Consider the following 19213-nt stretch of genomic DNA (forward strand, 5'->3'; position numbering starts at 1 on the left):
GGTGGGACTTGCGCTCTTATTTCCCGTATGTCTCCGCCTTTCGCCTTCAGAACAAGAATACACAACATCAGGAATCCCTTGGCACTGACTTTAGCTACATGACAAAGCAGCATGATATTCCTGATCCGTTGGAAATTGGAATTAGTCACTCTTTGTTAGACCCTTGTCAAACAACAGGCTTTACATACTGTGCAAGGCATTGATGAGAAGTGTGGGAACAGCACATTAACATGCCTACGGACAGTTTCTAAAAGGAAGTACACTAATGTAAATAAAAGCAGAAGCTTATAATCATATGTTAAGAGCCTCCTTCTGCTTGCTGCAGAATCATTTACATTTACTTTTAATATTATATATGCAAATGATACAGTTTTATATGTAGTAAGAAGTTTTCATAGATTTTATCGATAGTTTTAATAAATGAATATTTAGAAGACGATAACTATAGACGAAGCTTTCAGGATATAAAAAAGGATACAAGTCTCTACTTGCCTTTCTACAAAATCGCTGCAGGGCACTGAAGCTGGTTTTATGATCCCGCAAACTTGGCCGTCCCCGTACACTTCTGACAGAAGCGGAATTTATGGTTAAGCAGGTAACCCATTTGCTGTCCACATCACTCCAGGGAGCTCGACCATAAAAGCAGCTTGATCGTGTATTGTCTGGGCATTGGCTGGGTCTTTTGTGGTGTTACTTGAAGAGACTGAGAGGGAAAAGATTAGAAATGAGTATCCTCACAATTTTTAGTGCTCAACAGAAGTTTTAAAAAAACAACTTAAATATTTTCCAAATCTCACTAGTGGTTATAAAACGCATTTTTTCTGTGGTTTTAATTATAATGCCCCAACAGGGACATTTTCAGGTAAAAGGTGGTCCTGCAGTTTGAGTGGGTATGGGCAACAGAGAAGGGGGCAATGGTGACTAAGGTTAATGTACTACATTTATTTCATCTTGATATGCCATTGGACAGACAACAAAGAAAACAAACAAAAATCAGACCATGAGAAAAAAAAGAGCAATGGGAGAAATTTAAGAAAAAAATTACAATGGATCATTTTGAATATAAAGTTGAAATTAAGAGATTGCAGTTGTTGTTTCAAGACAAACTGTTTCCCCATGTGTATTTGTGTGTATTTTTGTTCTTGTGGAGTTGTGAAATGTTGAAAAAAAGTAGTTATATTTCAAAGTACGAATCAAATGAAGAGCAAGAGTTCTTGCTCTGCCCATTCTAAAGGATGTCTCAATGTGTATCAGGTGGTGACTTGTGTGTTAATCCCAGAGTGCATTTTTTCTAATTCTTCTTTCAGCTGCTCCCTATAAAGGTCGCCACATCAGCCTCTATCTGCCGCTAACATCCTTTTCTATCACAGCCCTCTAGATATCCTCCACCCCATTGTCACGGTCTGCCCTGCAGACCGAGTGGAGAGAGAATGGAGGACCCAGGAGCAGACACAGGCGAGGAGGCAGAACTGAACTTTAAAAAAAAGGCGAGCCTGTATTGTGGGCTGATACAAAGGCATAACAAAACAGCAGGGACTGTGGCTACCTAAACCAAAACCTAAACTGGAGAAACTAAGAACAGCGAAAACTACGACAATGACCACTGAGACGACTATAAGCAAGACTTAGTGCAGGGACATGAAAGAACTAAGAAACACTGGCTGTGTCCCAATTCAGGGTCTGCACGCTTGAAGTACGCATTTTAAGTGCGATTATGTCACCGCCACGCGACGACCAATAGTCGACCTTAATCTTACAGAGAATGTGATGATTTTATGGATAATTAAAGTCAGTCATATATTCACAAACACAACAAGCCGAGTGATGCTGCTCGGTTTGCAGTCCTGAATATCACTGCACAAGCAGGATTCACTGCACTGTTAATGTTAGCTATGTTATATTGCTGCCTCTGTTCGGTGGTGTCGAGCCAAACGGATTTTAACGTGTGTTTGAACGAGCTGACGGTTCACTCGTTAAGCTGAAAGAAAGATGCTTTAATCACAGGAGTCACACATGTGTCCACTGTACCATCTGGGAACTCTTCTTGTTTAGCACTCCTAATAACACAAACACTAAATCCTCCTTCTCTTGTGCTGTTTTGTAGCAGTGTGTACACCCGAGACTGTCACCTGTCTGTCTGTCCTGCACTCTCTCTCTGTTTCTTTTTCTCTGATTGTGGAATAAAAGTATGAACATGTGTTTATAAGTTACACTTGTGTTTGAATCCTGCAGCTTATCACACATTTGATTTCCATGTGTGACAACTGCAAGTGTCCAGAGTGAGGACAGACTGAGGGACCCACTGCTGCGCATCATCTGTGAGGCTTCGCACCCCTGATGATCCACCAGGACAAACTCAGCAGTGTGTGAGGAAGAGGAGGAGGAAGAGCCAGCAGCAGCTGACAGATGGAGAGAATAGACAGACTGTTCCCTGTTTGTGAAGGACTACTAGAAAAGTTTAACATAACTAATTGTCTGCCCTGAATCAGTCTTATTAGGTAATGTTCAAATAATGTTATCATTCCAGTGTTTTCAGTGTGGGAGAAAGTACTCAGGGCCTTCAAGTTACACACTATGAAAGGCAGAAACAAGTTTAATATTCAGAAACCTAAAGTATGTATCAGCAGCAGAATAACAAATGTTTGTTTCAGTTCTATGAAGCTTTGAGTATTTTGGATTAGTAGCACTGCTGTGTTTGTTGCATCATATTGCTGTAATTGTTTATATGCTTTATATATTCTGAGGTAAGTTGATCTATATGTTACATCATATTCTATGAGGATGTTATGTGTTTGTGTACTTTCTGCCCAGTTTGACCCATTTAGAATAGAATAGAATAGAATTCAACTTTGTCATTGCACATGCACAGGGCAACGAAATGCAGTTTGCATCCATCCAGAAGTGCTTTAGTGATATAGATATATTACAATATATATTAGCAATAATATAGATATGTGAGTATATTACAGAAATGGGTCTATTATGGTATGTTATAATGTACACGGTATGAAGTATGTTGTGAATATTCTATAACTATAAGTATGTACAGGCTGTAGTGAGTACCAGCTATGTACAGGATATAATTATGAAAAACTATACAGAATATGAAATAAATAACTTTACAGAAATCTGAGATATACAGCTATACAGAAATGGGAACTATGCAAGTTGTAAACAGTTGTAGGGTTAAAAATTATCGAATGTACAGAATGATTATTTACACAGAGCTATACAGTAGTGCAGTTAAGATAAGTGAGATATAATTCCTACAGAGGCTATATAAAGTGCTAGTGGTTGTGAGTGGTGGTTCAGTCCATGTTATTGTGTGTTTGAGGGTACGGTTGTCCATTGTGGGTGTGTGTATGTTCAGTCCATGTGTTAACGTGGGTCAGATGTCAGGAGGCAGAGTTCAGGAGTCTGACAGCTGTGGGGAAGAAGCTGTTCCGGTACCTGGTGGTCTTAGTCCGGAGGCTCCTGTAGCGCCTCCCAGAGGGCAGGAGGGTGAAGAGTCCATGTGGTGGGTGACTGGGGTCTTTGATGATTTTCCCAGCCCTTTTCAGACACCGCTTCCTGTAGGCCGCAAACTTGGCCTTCCCCATACACTATTCCGGTTTTATGCATAAAACCAGCTTCAGTGCCCTGCAGCGATTTAGCAGAAGTCATCCTGTTTAAGGCTCTGATATCTATTCTGTATGACTTAAAGCAGTTATGACATGGTCTGATTTTCTCACACAATAAAGGAATATTTAATATATCAGTCTACTCTTCATTTTGTCAGAAACAGTTTTCACAGCTCGTACATTTTCTTTTTACACATGTATGTGTAACGGAGCGGAAGTGCTGATTTTGTTTCCACAGTGTCGTTTTTTTAAAGGAAGGAAACCTTCCTCCAAACGGACAGAGCAGTGGAGCCGCCAAGGGAAAGCACACGATTAAAAAACTGTAGAATTAAAATATAATTTATTATATTTAAATAGTTAAAAATGTAAGATAAATTAAAACAACCTTGGCCAAGGGATAACACAATAAAAATCAATAAAACACAACATTAAAAGTCCAGTGGGATCCACCACAGCATAAAAGTCCCAGGGAGTTAAGAAATCCAGCGAAGTAAAAGGGAAACCCAGCGGAGTCCTCTCCTTCCTTTCCGTATTCGCGTCTTGATATATGCTAGAGAAAGGGAGGAGCGGCAGTCACTATTCTTCCGGCAGTTTTTTTATTCAATAAAAGGGGATAAGTCGAAGACTTACCCCGGGTGGGCAGAGCTCTCAACTCCGCCCGCCGCTTCTTTAAAACTGCAAAGCCACACAGCCGTCCCGTGCCTTCCGCTGGTGCTGTCTCCGCTCTCCCCGCTGGTACTGTCACTCTCTGCGCTGGTGCCCTGTGCGCTGGTCCTCTGTGCGCTGGTGCTGTCTGTCCTCCGCGCGCTGGTGCCTCTGCGCGCTGGTCCTCCGCGCGCTGGTCCTCCATTAGCCAACTCTAGCCGCCTTATATGTCACTCTGTAAATTATCTTAAAACCTCACGTCAGGCCTCTCAGGCCCCATCTCTTAAGCCTCCGTGTCACTCCAGGCTCTCGTCGGTTCCCGTGACACTCATGGGTGCCTTCATGCTTCAGTCCTCTCTTGCCTCTCGGTCGAACCGCTTCCTTTGGTCTGCCAGGCCCTCTTATTGGCCTCTCTGGGATCTCTCGCAGGTGTGAACAGTTTATTATCAGGTAGGGGCGGAGTCTTTCCAGGACAGGTGTTCAATTTAAATAAGATAAAAACATGCAATAAAGCTCATACAAACAAACCCAATATACAATATTAAAATATTAAAACAGATAAAACATTGCAAAACATGCACAATAAAACTCTAAATAACTTGTCCCGTTTCACCCCGTGACATCTGTAAGCATTGAGCCAAATTTAGTAATGCCAACATATTAAACAAACAATATTTGTCTCTTATATATAATACATCTATACTGTCACAGATACTTGTCTTTGAGTGAAGATTTACGGTAATAGGAAATATAAATAACTGCAACTTGAATCTTTGACCCAGAGTTCAAGCTCACTGCTGTTATATCATGATAATCTGACAATACATATAATATTGGCCATATTATATTTACATTACCACAGTGAGATGATTTTAGTCTCATGAACAACATTAGGCTAAAAGATCTCAAAACAAGGCAAAAATGTCAGAAATCAGGAAGGGGGCATATACATTCTCAGAGAATTGTAATTCTTTAGGTAGTGAAGCTAGTCTTCCCTAATCATTTGGGAAGCATTAGCTGCCAAATCTGCTGCCAATTTACAAAGACAATAGGAAGAGCTTTAACCATCACTTCATTTCAAAGGTAGAGGTGGAGTAAGAAACCATCAATTTTCTTCTGTAAAGAATAACATACAGAAACTGAGCAGAAAAACAATGATATGACAGACAAAATTGACACCAACAAACACAACAGACACAAGGCTGGAAAAAAACAACAGACAAAAAAGAAACATCTCCTTTGAGGTGTCATCACAGACAGCCATGTGTCTGTAGTAGGTAGCAAACTATCATTAATTTCTTCATGCAAAAATAAATAAACAAATAAACCGACTGATCAAGATTTTTTTTTTACTAATTAATTTTAGGTCCTGTTAGGTCTCACACTCACCCTAACCTCCTCTTCTTCTGTCTTCTTTTTCTACTCGCACCTTGCAGCTCAACCTTCAACATCCTCTGTACATGTCCAAACCATCTCAGCCTTGATTCTCTATGTTTGCCTTCATCTTGAACTGTGAGTCAGCTGTGAGCTGAGCATCCTTATCTGCTTCAGTGGCACCGCTGTACATATATCAAAAGATATATTTAAGTATTTCTCTACTAATACTTGTTTCAGAGCCACATTGCTACTCTCTGTTCCAACGTGCGGCCCATTTCAAGTGTATTACAGAGCCCTTTCTGAAATGATATATGTGACACAACATAAAGCTGTGCAGATTGGCCAAATAAACTTAGTACAAAAATTTTAGACACTTATGTTTGGTTGATGATTTCCTTGTTGTAACAATGCTTGTTCCCAGTAAATCTCACACTGTTTAAAGCCTGTTTATGTCTCCTTAAATGGCCCCACATTTGTAAGGAAAATGCATCTGTGGCTGGAGCAGTAGAGTTGAGTATGTATTGTGTCCGTGAAAATCTTTCCATACATAAGCGCTTTTTCTTCACCACAACATACTGGTACAGCATCCGCATCAGTGCCGCAGCACCAATCAACCAGTATAAATAAAAGTGAATTGAATTGAATTTAAAAGTATCTATATCAGTATTGGCATTGGCAGTAATGACCCTGGCCCTGGTTTAGGGCGAATACCAACATCGTATCACACCACTAACGTTAATCCTTCATCACGCTGAGGATTATCCACAGTCATTTGCCATTTCTAGTCAGTGCGGGATGACTTTTGACACTAGATGGTGACATTGTCCTATTTAGCTGTATTTATTTATTTATTTATTTATTTATTTATTTTTATTTTGTTGGCAGAACTTTCTTTATGTATCAGTACAAACAAAAAGGCTACTTGAACCTTTTTAACTATGTTACAAGCCCAACGTAAACATCTGCGCCATGACACGAGGAGAAAAAAAGGGATATGTTTAGGGTGTAAGGAGACTGATGTCCGTTTGTTATTGTCGCCAGCCTGCAGTACATTAAAAAATATCTTAGACAGTTAAACTGACAGATTTAATAACCTACTGAAGGTGCCATAACGCTATTTTATTTTTTGAATTCCAGTTCAGTTCTTGACCACTAATGGTGAAAAGATAGTCTACAATAGATATCTAGGCCTTAACATTTAAAAAAAAAAAAAAAAGCGAGGAGAAAAAGACTAAACCCAGACTAAAGGTTTCATCCTGATGCCTCACTTAAACTGCCACTTTAAGCCAGTTTAAGCCTCCGGGAGCAGGTTCCATCTTTGCAGGTAACGTTTAATACACTGCAAAGAAACATTACCAATGTAATTCAGAAGTTAATTTTAGTGGTTTATGAGATTATTCGTGTTAACAAATTAACAAAACTCATATATCTTTACTATTCTTTGAACACATTTTTCATGGAAATGAATAATTGTTTAGAACGAATAACAATAAACAACGAGAACAGATAAGAGAAAAGAGCAAATGTCAGACGGATGTGGATATTTTTTTACAGCGGGTAAGGCGGGACTTGTTCTGAGAAGTGAAAGTAAAAGCGAAAACTTCTGAGAAGCACCTACACAAACTGACGCACCGCGACAAGGGTTTTCTTTGATTTTTAGTCTTTTACTTTAGAATCAGCACCTAATATGCTGCACAGTCTGAATTCCTTTGCGCTTCAGCCGGGAGGTTTCTCTTTTGAGAACAGCCGCAGGTACACAAACTGGATTTAACAGCGTTTACAAAAACGGCTTTACGACATTAATGGCGGAACAAAAAAAAAAAAAAAGATTAGCGATTTCACACTAATATGAGGCTCTCTGTCTTCCCTTTTCTCTGCCGTGTCATTACCAGGAATGCCGTGCTGGAGTCTAATTTGTCTCAGGCTGGTTACAAAGCTCCTAATGCCAGGAAGACAGGCACCACCATTGCTGGAATTGTATACAAGGTTTGGATTAATCATCAGTGGTTGGACAACACTAGTAATACACTAGGAAGCTGAATTATCATTTAAAGTGTGTTAACTTTTATATTTCCTTTTTGTGGTGTTAGGATGGAGTCATCTTGGGAGCAGATACCAGAGCTACAGATGACATGGTTGTGGCTGACAAAAACTGCATGAAAATTCACTACATTGCTCCAAAAATCTAGTAAGTTTACTCATTAATTTTACAGGACAAGTCGAATTGACTCCTCACTCACTTTGAAGATAGCTCTCACTAGAAAACAAGACCCCCGATGGCGGCAAGGCTCCTAGCATGCCAGCTTCATTTTATTCAGTTTCTTGATTTCTTTCCTGATGTCAAGATTTAAACCAGTATGGCCCATCAGCCAGCCATCTGCCTGAATCAGCTTACAAACTAAATGGTCACATTCCAAAGTCTACCTCTTGTGGCCCCTATCTGCTCGTCTAGTGCTGATTCTGCCATCATTCTCTCTTCAGAGAAAAACATTCCAATAGCTAGAATGCAAATACTATTGCTAACATTTAATTTTTTTCTTCAAAATTGCTGATGACTTTTCAGTTCCTGACTTGGCCAATGCCTCCTTAGTTCTCATGTCTCCTCCTCCTTGTCTCCTGGTGCCCCTTGTCTGATGCTTCTCCAGTTCCAGGGCAGGAGATGCACCACACATCATCAGAGCAAACTGGCACCTTCCTGGGTGTCATACACATGGACAGCTATAGACACTATGGATGCATTGTTATACTGACACTTATACTTGCTGAGGCAAGGGTCTACTTCGGAGGACAGACTTAATTTTCAAAATGAGGACAGATTCAGCAACTATATGGCTTATTTACTTTCTTCAGATCTCTCTCCTTCTCTCTTAAAAACACAAAAAACAAAGAGACAAAGAAGAATAAAAACAGAGAGGGATAATAAGACTTGAGGCAATACATGGTATACCGTTCTGCCATGTATCTCCAAAACAAAAGAAATTAAAAAATGCATAAAAATGTACAAAAGTACAAAAATGTGGCTTTTTTTCTTTATGCGTCAAAGGCTAAGCAGAGATACTTATGCCATGTTCGTCAAACGGGTTATTGTTTGACTTGTCTAACAATTTTTTTTGTATGTTTTGTAGCTGCTGTGGAGCTGGTGTTGCTGCAGATGCAGAGATAACTACACAAATCATGTCATCCAATGTGGAACTTCACATGCTCAACACTGGGCGACCCCCACTTGTTGCTATGGTTACCAGACAGCTCAAACAAATGCTGTTCAGGTGAGAGCAATAGAGCATAAGTAACTAATAGTTGGATGCTAAACAAGCAATATTCAAATTGTCGGGCATAGAGCTGCTATGGTTGGGTAAAGCTAACTTATTATGGGAAAATAAACAAGGGTTACACACTATTATTTTACTAAAATTTAAATTGGATAATTTTCTATCATTAGCTTCTGAACTAGGGCTTGCTGGAGCGATAAGCATTCGTGTACCCTCATTGTCTCTGTACTCTATTGTTTTTGTTTTGTTGCTTATTCACATGTGCACATTTTGGAGGATGTGCTCCGTATTCCTCTAACAAAAAAAGCTGGATGTTGTGGTAATGCCATCTGTTTGATTTGTCAGGTACCAGGGTCACGTGGGGTCATCTCTGATTGTTGGAGGAGTTGATGTGACTGGAGCTCACCTGTACAGTGTTTACCCTCATGGCTCTTATGACAAACTGCCTTTTCTCACCATGGGTATGTATATGTTTAGGGTACTGTCTACTATATGTGCAGAATGCTGTGGCAGGTGTCTAAGAGTTTTCTAGAAGAAAAATCAAATAATTTTAAAAGTTGGAACTTGGTTTAAAACATCAATAAAAAAACAGAATCCACCAGTCTACGGAGCTTGGAAAGAAAAGCCTCTGGACTTGTTTAAGTTGCTTGAAGACGTTTCACCTCTCATCTGAGTAGCTTCTTCGGTTCTAAGGGTCAAATGGTGGAGAGTCCCAGATATAAACCCAGTGGGAGTTTCCCCCCCAAAGAGGGACAAAGGACCCCCTGATGATCCTCTACCTAATCATATGAGCCGAGGTGTGAAAACAGGTGTGGGTCACAATCAGCCAGAGTTTCGGGTGAGCTCATTGTGAAACCTGGCCCCATCCTATCATGTGATTTCCTGAGGTTAGATGGCCCAGGATGTGAGTGGGCGTTAAGGCATCTAGGAAGGGTTCTCAAAACTGGATTATAGATGGCAGACAGAGGTGCAACGTCTTCAAGCAACTTAAACAAGTCCAGATGCTTTTCTTTCCAAGCTCTTTAGACTACGATGACCTGGATGACTGAGAACCTTCACAGACAGAATCCAGCAGTTTGCAAATCTCATAAATTAATATTTTATTGACCATATAACATATTATAAACATACCAAATGCCTAAACTGAGATGTTTTACTACTTTATGATAAAAACAGTACTGTGCAAAAGTCTTGAGGCACCTGTTATTGCTTTTTATTTTGCTATGAAAGTAGCAAATAGAAACGGTAATTTTGAAATGTGGAAACACATATGCAAGTACAGTATATAAGGGAAATGTAGAGTTTGGACAATTCCACCCATCCATCTATCTATCTTGCGGGGCTGGAATTTATCTCAGCCGCCATAGTACAAGAGGCTGGGTACACCGTGGACAGGTTGCTAGTCTTTTGCAGTGCTTACAGGCAGAGACAGACAACCATTCACACTCATATACCATACACACCTACAGGCGATTTAGAATTACCAATTAACCTAACCCCACTAACTGCATGTGTTTGCACTGTGGGAGATATTACCCAGAGAGAACTCGCATTGATTCAAACTGCATGCAAACTCCAGACAGAAAGGCCCAGATGCTGGAGTTGCCGTGGACCTTCTTGTTGTACGGCAACAATGCTGCCCCTGCACAAGTCTAACAAGCTTAAAGTTAATATTTGGGATGACCACCTTTATTTTACAACACAATCTGACCTCTCTTAGGCAAGCTTTCTTGTAATGTCTTTAAGTAGCTTTCATGCTCTCCAAGCTTCTGGAAGTATATTCCAAAACTCATATCTTAGAGACTTGATACTACCTTACTATCCCAACACAACACTTATACTGTAGGCTTAGTGTAGTTCCTCACTGTACACAATTTCGTTGTACATGTACAATAACAATTTACCATTTTGCCATATTCTATAGTTTTCAAAAATAGAATGGGTAACAGAGCCTTCAGCTTCTAGGCCCAACTCCTGTGAAAGATTCAAGAGATTCAAGTGGTTAAGCAGAGCAATGGAATTCTTACTTTGCAGGTTCCCTTCACACAACTAAATAAAAACAAACATAAAATAAAAATAAAAATAAAGACTAAACTTAACTCTGAGCATAGAATATAGCATTGAAAATAATAAATAAAGTAAAACAAGTACAAGTTTGTAGCACTTGTAGCTTATGTGTAGGTGTAGTCAGAATTTAAATTGCAAGTAGTTGCAACACTGTCACAGTGGTAATATATACAGAGTATGTGGTATTAAAATGTTGATAGTGTCTGAAGTTGTGTTATGTTGTATACAACTGTACAAAATTGCAAATTACAGGTCATAAGTCAGTAATTCAGTAGCCTGATAGCCTTTGGATTGAAACTGTTTGTTAGTCTGGTTGTCCTTGCTTTCACACTCCTGTAGCATTTGCCAGATGGCAGGAGTGAGAACAATGTGTGCTGTGGGGTGGTGCGGTGCTTGATGATGTTGTGTGCCCTTTTCCTGACCCAAGTGTTGTAAATGTCCTGTAGTGGTGGGAAGGGTACTCCACAGATGAATTGTGCCGTTTAATGACACGCTGGAGAGCTTTCCTGTCCTGAGTGGTGCTGTTCCCATACTATGATGGAGTTTGTCGGGATACTCTCCACTGTGCACCTGTAGAGGAATTAGAAGGTCTTCACCCTCTCCACCTGAGTCCCGTTGATGTATAGTGCGGTGTGCTGGCCTCTCCTCATCCTCGGGTCAATAATCAGTCAACAGAGTTGGGGAGTAACGGAATACATGTTTGAATTTAAAATACAAAATATGAGTAACTGTATTCCGTTACAGTTACCATTTAAAAAGGTGGTATTCAGAATACAGTTACATTGTTGAAATAACGGGATTACACGGCGGTCTTTTCCTGTTTCATATGTTAGGCTATGCCCTCTCTATTTTTGGTAATTCCACGCCGGTGGAACCCTAAAGAAAACACGCATTAAGAGGCTCTAATGCCTGGGTCTCAAAATTGCGGCCCATGTCACCTCTACTTGCGGCCCGCATAATGACGTGAAGAAATATTTTTAAAAATTATTGTTCAAAAAATTATTTAATATGAAGGCAATAGGCAGAATGTTACAGGCATAGCTCTAAAGAATGTAGCCTCATGGGCAGTGTAGCCCAGTTGTAAGTAAGCCATTAAGACTCGACTGTACACTGTGTTCGTGTTTTTCTCCGAAACAATAATTTCTGTTGGAGCAGCCTTTCAACAACTCTCTGTCTCTCGCTAGCAAAGTAGACCCAGACAACAATAATAATTGTAATAATAATCATCATACCCTTCTCAGCATTTAAGGAGAGACTATTTTCCAGGCACCAGAATACCAGCTGAGAATACCAGCAGTCTCCTCTTCACCAGTGAGCCTGATGAAGGTTGTGCTGTCAGCGAACTTAGGTGTTGCTGGGAGAGGACAGAGTCGTAGGTGAAGAGGGTGTACAGGAGTGAACTGAGAACACAGAGAACACTGAGAACACAGCCTTGGGGAGTACTTGGTTTGTGTCTGATGTCTGCCTGTGAGGAAGTCCAGGACCCAGCTTCAGAGGGGGGGTGTCAGTCGAAAAGTAGAGAGCTTTCACACCAGTCTGTTTGGGATGACAGTGTTCAATGCTAAACTAAGGTCTATAAACAGCATTCAAACATAGGTGTCCTTATTTTTGAGGTGTGAGAGGGCTGTGTGGATGACTGCATTAACAGTGTCTTCAGTAGAACGATTCTTCTGATATGCAAATTGCAGAGGGTGTAATGTGTCTGGGATGGCTTCTTTGATATGGGTCATGACTATCCTCTCAAAGCACAACTGAAGTGAGTGCGATGGGGCAATAGTCATTCAAGCAGGTTATGTTGTTTCTCTTGGGGAAAGGGCACTATGGTGGCGGACTTGAAGCATGTAGGCACAGCTGACTGGGTGACGGACAAATTGAAAATGTCTGTAAAAACATCAGCCAGCTCTGAAGAGCAGACCCTCAAAGAGCTCTGTGCCGCCTCTGCTGATAGAATGCCTCCGTGTTGGTTGGTGTTGAAGGTGTCGAAGCCAGCGTAGAGCTCATTCGGCTCGTCTGGTAATGTGTTGCAGCTGACTGTGACCCTGCTTTTCCTCTGCTGGAAATCAATGATGTATTGCAGGCCCTGCCACATGAATCTGGAATCTGAGTTGTTGTAATATCCTTCCAGCTTCAGTCTGTACTGGCTCTTGGCTTCTCTGATGGTAACCAGGGAAGCCAGTATGCATCAGTGGTAACCACTGATGCATACTGGCTATTCCTCTAAATTCACAGAACTGTGCTCTCTCAGGGCAGCAGTCTTAAACACACTCCAGTTTGTAGCATCAAAGCAGTCCTGAAGCACCAATTCATTCTCTTCATTCCAAATTTAATAATTTTACTTGCTGGGAGGGCTCATTTGAGGAGCTGCCAGTATGAATGGAGTAGCTCCCATTTTGGATTCGTGAGACAGTAACCCTCTTTACTTTTAAGATTAGGTTCAAAACTCTCATTTTCGACAAAACCTAATATTAGAGCTCGATCAGGTGACCCTAAATCCTCCTTTAGTAATGCTGCAATAGGCTTAAGCATTTCTTCTTCACTCATCTCCTTTCACTCTCGTGTATTTATACACCACCACTGTATTTAATCATTAGCAATTAATAAACTCTGGCTTCTCCTGTAGTTTGCCTTTTGTGTTCTTCCTCTCTCTGTTCTCTTCCTTTCCCCCTTACCTCAAATGACCTCAGCACATAACTGCACCTCCTTGAGCCTGGTTCTGCTGGGCTTTTGTTCCTGTTCCTGTTAAATATATATATATATATATATATATATATATATATATATATATATATATATATATATATATATATATATTTTTTTTTTTTTTTTTTTTTTTTTTTTAAAACTCCTCACCAATTCCTTTCTTTCTAATACTGTAGGGTCTTTACCTCACAATAAAAAACAGCCTTGGGGTGACTTGCTTGGGGTGATCCTGTATAAACTGCAGGCTGGTAGTAACAAAGTTCTTAATGATACAATTTAAAATAGGTTCTTTGGTATGTTTTCTGTCTTTTATATGTATAGACATAAAACAGATTCATCCCTTTAGGTTCCTCTTTAATGTTTAAATGAGTCAGGTCAGTGTTTGTTCCTCATAAAACTGTGAAGACTTTGAATAGCTCATCACAGTATAAACTACATGTTTATACACTACATATGCACAGGAAGACTTCCAGAAATGACTGTCTTCCAGAGGTAGGAAGTAACAAACATATTTGTACTTTATTATCTATTTTTTTACATTTGCACCCTACATTTTTACACAAATATTTGTTATTCCTCTCTCCCTGCTTGCGTCATACAGATTCAAGCTGAGTACATTCATTAGAATTACAGTTTAGATGAACAAGTATAATCCTGTTAACAGCAAGAAAATGACATTTATTTGTGTTGATTTCAATATAGATTTGTTGAATCGAACTGCGAACAGCACCATCACTAATTTCATTCATACTGTGATGGCCCAGCAGCGAAGGAAATCATTCAAAAAGAATCAAAGTCTTGGGCCCATAAAAGAGGTCAAAATTGCAGAACTCTGCTCAAAGTTAACAAACAATACTGATAACTCAAACAAACTGACCTAACTTAACAAGACAAAGGGGAAACTTAAATAGTGGCTGATCAGTCCACAAAAAACACAAGGGGTAAAACACACAAAAAACCTAACTGAAACTAACATAACGAACTCCAATTCCCCCCCATGGTCCCGAGTTATGGAATGAGCAAATTTGCAGTTTTCCATCAAGGCTTGCTCCGCCCCTTTTCCACCTCTTGGCTCCTCAATCAAGGGACTGGAGCAGCTGCAACTAAGGTAACTCAAAAATCAAAGATTAATCATACTTAACTAAAACTAAAATGTGCGCACTTATTTTAGAATGCAGTGTTATGTGGATATGTTAATTAATTCTAAACCAAAACCAGTTATTCATTGTCCTGTAAATTAATTCCTATATTTAAAGACAAATGTGAATGCAGTGTTATGTATAAGCCTTTACGCTAATATGGTGGCCATTACCACTGTGTGGCTGTAAGTGCAGCCATCACACATACAATGTCTAGCATTATGTCTTTATCCCTCAATCTCCCGTCCAACAAGAATAGCCTGAATAACCGATAACTTCTACACTTATCGATAATATTTTCACTAATGCTGTTGACAGGAATGTTTTAAGTGGATTAATAATAAATGACATATGTTACCATCTACCAGTTTTTGCAACATTACAGAACTATGCCAGGATTAACAGATGTGAACCTAATAAGAAATTAATTAGACATAAAACACAAGAAGCAATTTGCCGCCTCAACAGCCAAGACTGGAGTAACATCTATGTTCAAGATGTTGACGTGGCATTTGAAAACTCTGTTGTATAATTTTATTTTTTTAAAGAACAATAGAAGCTGAACAAACTTATAAGAGGTATAAGAATAAATTGATAAAAATTATAAGAAGCAGCAAAAGAAATGACTACAGTAAAGTTTTAGATGAAAATAAGAATAACATGAAAAACATGTGGACAATACTAAATAACATTGTAAATAAAGGAACTAAGGGATTAGAATATCAAAATAACTTGCAAATACAAAATACAATGATCAGTGACATAAAAGAAATTGCAAATGGTTTTAATGACTTTTTTCTTGATTTTGATCCTGTCTTGGCTTAAGGAATTGTAAAAGCTGGACATGCTCCTAAAACTAAAACTATTAATGTAGCAAACTCAATGTTTATAAGGGGAGTAGATGAAGAGGAAATTATTTATGTAGCTACATCCTTTAACTCCAAAAAATTAACTAACTGACTGTGATGGCATTGTTATGAATTGAAATAAAGGTATTATTGGATGTATTGTGAAACCATTTACCTACATTTGTAATCTGTCATAACAGAATGGTGTATTCCCTGAGATGAAAATTGCAAAGTTAGTTCCAATATATAAAGCTGGAGATAAACATATTCTCGCAAACCATCAGCCCATCTCTTTAATACCACAGTTCTCTAAGATACTGGAAAAATATTTTTTAAAATAGATTGTATGAGTTTATCACAAAAAACAATGAATAGCAGATTAGATGCAAAAGCACCACAACACATACGTTAATGAAGTTTATAGATACAGTAACAACTGCTATTGAAATCAAAGAATATGCTGTCAGTTTTGGGGCCACTGCTTTTCATATTGTACATTAATGAGATGTGTGCAATTTCAAAGTCTTTGAAAATAATATTATTTGCAGACGATACAAAATTACTGTGCCGTGGAAGTAACTTGGAACAACTTCTGAATGAACTAGAAAATGAACTAAATAATCTGAAGACCTGGTTTGACTATAATAAATTAATATTGAACCTGAGTAGAACAAAATTCATAATATTTGGGAATCACACATATTCTACCAATAGTAAACTGACAATAAATAACATGGCAATTCTCTGGCAATTCTCTACAAGGTTAAGGATCGTATAAATCAAATGCATTATATACTCTTTATTGTTCTATGATACTCCCGTACATGACATATTGTGTGGACGTGTGGGGAAACACGCATAAAGCACACACCCATCCAATTCTGCAAAAAAGAGCAATAAGGATAATAAATAAAACCACCTCAAGAGAACCATCAAATCCACTTTTTATTAAACTGAATATTCTCAGATTTAAGGATTTGGGTGACCTCAGAACCGTACAATGTACAAAGCAGCAAGTAAACTTTGCCACACAACATTCAGAACTTTTTCCAGATAAGACCAAATACTCATAACCTGGGAAGAATCCTTATGTTCAGCAAGCAGTTAGGACTAATGTAAAATGTCACAGCATTACAGTCACAACAGTTAGTGTGTGGAACTCCTGTACAAATGAAGTTAAGAAAAAGACATCAATACAAAAATTCATGTGATTGTTTAATAAATGATAAATTGCGTGAATATAGGAAATTTCCTCTCATTGTGTTCTGTTGAAGCCTTGTCCTCAAATTCATAGACTGAGGCAAGAGTGTTTTGGTTTACAAGCTGAAATTTTTGTGTGTGTGTATGTTTATGTGTTGTATATGAGTCTAGACTTGTATACAGTCAAACATGTGTGGATCATATAATGTCGACTTGTGAATATTGATTTGTAAATAATGGAATTTGAAATAAGGCGGAAGGAACAGAAAAAGTGTAAACTTCACCCTACTCCTTTATGAGCATAAACATTGTGTAGACATAGAGATATTCATGAAAACTTGATGTTTTTAAGTTTTTCTTATCTCTTGTTATTTTACATATATTTACATGTTTGAAAAACATTATTCTATCTATCTCGTTTATAAAGGCTGCATCTCTGATGGGATTGGTAGTTTGTACATCTGGAAAGCGCCATCCAGATGATGTTTTTTAAAGGTCTTGCATATTTCAGCAAGACGATGCTAAACTGCATTCTGAATCTATCATTTTGTGATGTGTTGCTCCATTAAAAATTATAATATATTTCTTAAAATTATACATGTTCTTAGTTTATACAAATCATTTTTTCAGCTCGTTGCATCCTGTTTTTTTAATACTTCATACAGCATTCCAACTTTCAGTCATAAATTATTATTAACATGAAAATACTTTTGCCTAGCAACAGACAGTGACAGTAATAGTAATAATAACAATGTTTGGCTCTGATTTTAGGATCTGGAGCAGCAGCTGCTGTCTCTGTATTTGAGGACAGGTTCAAACCAAATATGGAGGTAAGGCATTGTCATGTTCCCTCTTATGACATACTGTAGGTAATTAAATAAAGAGTCAAATCTTTAAGAATAAACAAATTGAAGTAATAATGTCCACAGAATCGGAAAGACATATAAATTGAATGAAATTTAATAACATGTCTTCAGTTGGAAGAGGCGAAGCAGCTAGTACGAGATGCCATCGCTGCAGGGATTTTCTGTGACCTGGGTTCAGGCAGTAACGTCGACTTGTGTGTCATCACTGAAGCTGGAGTGGAATATTTGCGTGGCTATGACAAGCCCACAACGAAGGGAAAAAGGTGAGCCATTATTCTATTACACTGTTAATTTGTGTTTTTTTGTTTGTTAATCTGCTGGTCACATAATCAGAGCACTCACATGGGCATTTTCATAAAGGACAAAAAGACTAATATGATCACTAAATTCTGCTTAATATAGGCATCAACAATAGCAGCAAGAGTAACAAAGCAGTTAAACCAATGCGATTTAACACCAAAGTTTAAAGTTAATCACAATTTTTAAACTTCTGCTTGTCCACCTGCTTTTCATAGAAAAGCAAAACTGTAGATGCTATGCAGAAAACTTTTCCTGAATCACTGGAAGAAGTTGGGCATTGAGGCCGTTATTAGTTTGGTCAGATTTTCTTGACATTTGACAGTCACTACAAACATATCTGCTTAACATCAAACATGTAAAACTCCTCAAGATTATCCCAAAAGAAGTGTCACTCAAACCAGAATTATTCCTACTTTGCTTGTACTCAGAGGAGCACAGTAAACGGCTTCTTTTCAGCTTAACTTTTTATTTAACTTTTGTCCTAAATAAAATAGAATGTGTGGATAAATCTGAAACTGACCTGACAGTTTTTCTTCTTTAGGAAATATCTAATCCAAATCCAATTAGATAAATCTAATGCGTTACATTTTCTCTCTCTCTCTGTCTTTTCTTTTCAGAGAAGGGCAGTACAGGTATAAGACTGGGACCACCGCTGTCCTGACCAAAACTGTGACACCCCTGTCCCTGGATGTGGTCAATGAATCTGTTCAGATTATGGACACTGAATGAAATTCAGCAGCATTTTTCAGCTAGAATAAAATGTATTCAGTAGAATAGGATGAATAAAAAAAACCTTGTTAAATGATTAGTGTTCGCAAATTTATTTAGTGACTACTGCTGAAAAATACTGGAAGATGGTAACTATTTCTTTTTCTTACTAAAAAAAACTATATATAGCAGAACATGATCCGTTGTCTAAAGAATTATTAAGGAATTTATTAAAAATCACTTTTGGTGACCTACTGGTCTGTGAAAACACAATAAAATCTTATTTTCATGCATTGATAATTGCTGAGCTTTATAATGTCACAGCATTATGCTTTATAGTATATATTTGATTATTTATTGAATAATTTGAAGAGTATTATGTCACACACTTCTCTGTCTTTTAACAATAGCTTCCAAAGGGTTATCTCTAAAGAGCTCCAGACAATGCACACTCACTGATTTACACATATCCAC

General features: G+C 38.4%; 1 protein-coding gene across 1 annotated transcript; it reads left to right on the forward strand.

The window, feature by feature from the left end:
* The first annotated feature begins 7216 nt into the window (after nucleotides 1-7216).
* On the forward strand, nucleotides 7217-18836 carry psmb10 (proteasome 20S subunit beta 10). Its single transcript, XM_086301611.1, has 8 exons — nucleotides 7217-7394; nucleotides 7535-7628; nucleotides 7733-7830; nucleotides 8768-8908; nucleotides 9257-9372; nucleotides 17637-17695; nucleotides 17843-17994; nucleotides 18649-18836. The coding sequence occupies exons 1-8, from the start codon at nucleotides 7330-7332 to the stop codon at nucleotides 18758-18760; spliced, it is 837 nt and encodes a 278-aa protein (XP_086157737.1). The 5' UTR covers nucleotides 7217-7329; the 3' UTR covers nucleotides 18761-18836.
* Nucleotides 18837-19213: the final 377 nt, after the last annotated feature.

The sequence above is a fragment of the Aulonocara sp. 'chitande type north' Nkhata Bay genome, linkage group LG7 (genome assembly GCF_057382095.1).
Source record: "Aulonocara sp. 'chitande type north' Nkhata Bay isolate Kocher_YH1m ecotype deep benthic linkage group LG7, A_spYH_male_GT1.1, whole genome shotgun sequence".
Taxonomy (NCBI): Eukaryota; Metazoa; Chordata; class Actinopteri; order Cichliformes; family Cichlidae; genus Aulonocara; species Aulonocara sp. 'chitande type north' Nkhata Bay.

What these genes read in the sequence shown, in the direction of transcription:
- psmb10 (XM_086301611.1), top strand. Translation starts at nt 7,330, where the DNA reads ATGCTGCACAGTCTGAATTCCTTTGCGCTTCAGCCGGGAGGTTTCTCT. An exon ending in CTCAAACAAATGCTGTTCAG is followed by an intron (nt 8,909 to 9,256) that starts GTGAGAGCAATA and finishes TTGATTTGTCAG; the next exon opens with GTACCAGGGTCACGTGGGGT. An exon ending in CCCACAACGAAGGGAAAAAG is followed by an intron (nt 17,995 to 18,648) that starts GTGAGCCATTAT and finishes TTTTCTTTTCAG; the next exon opens with AGAAGGGCAGTACAGGTATA.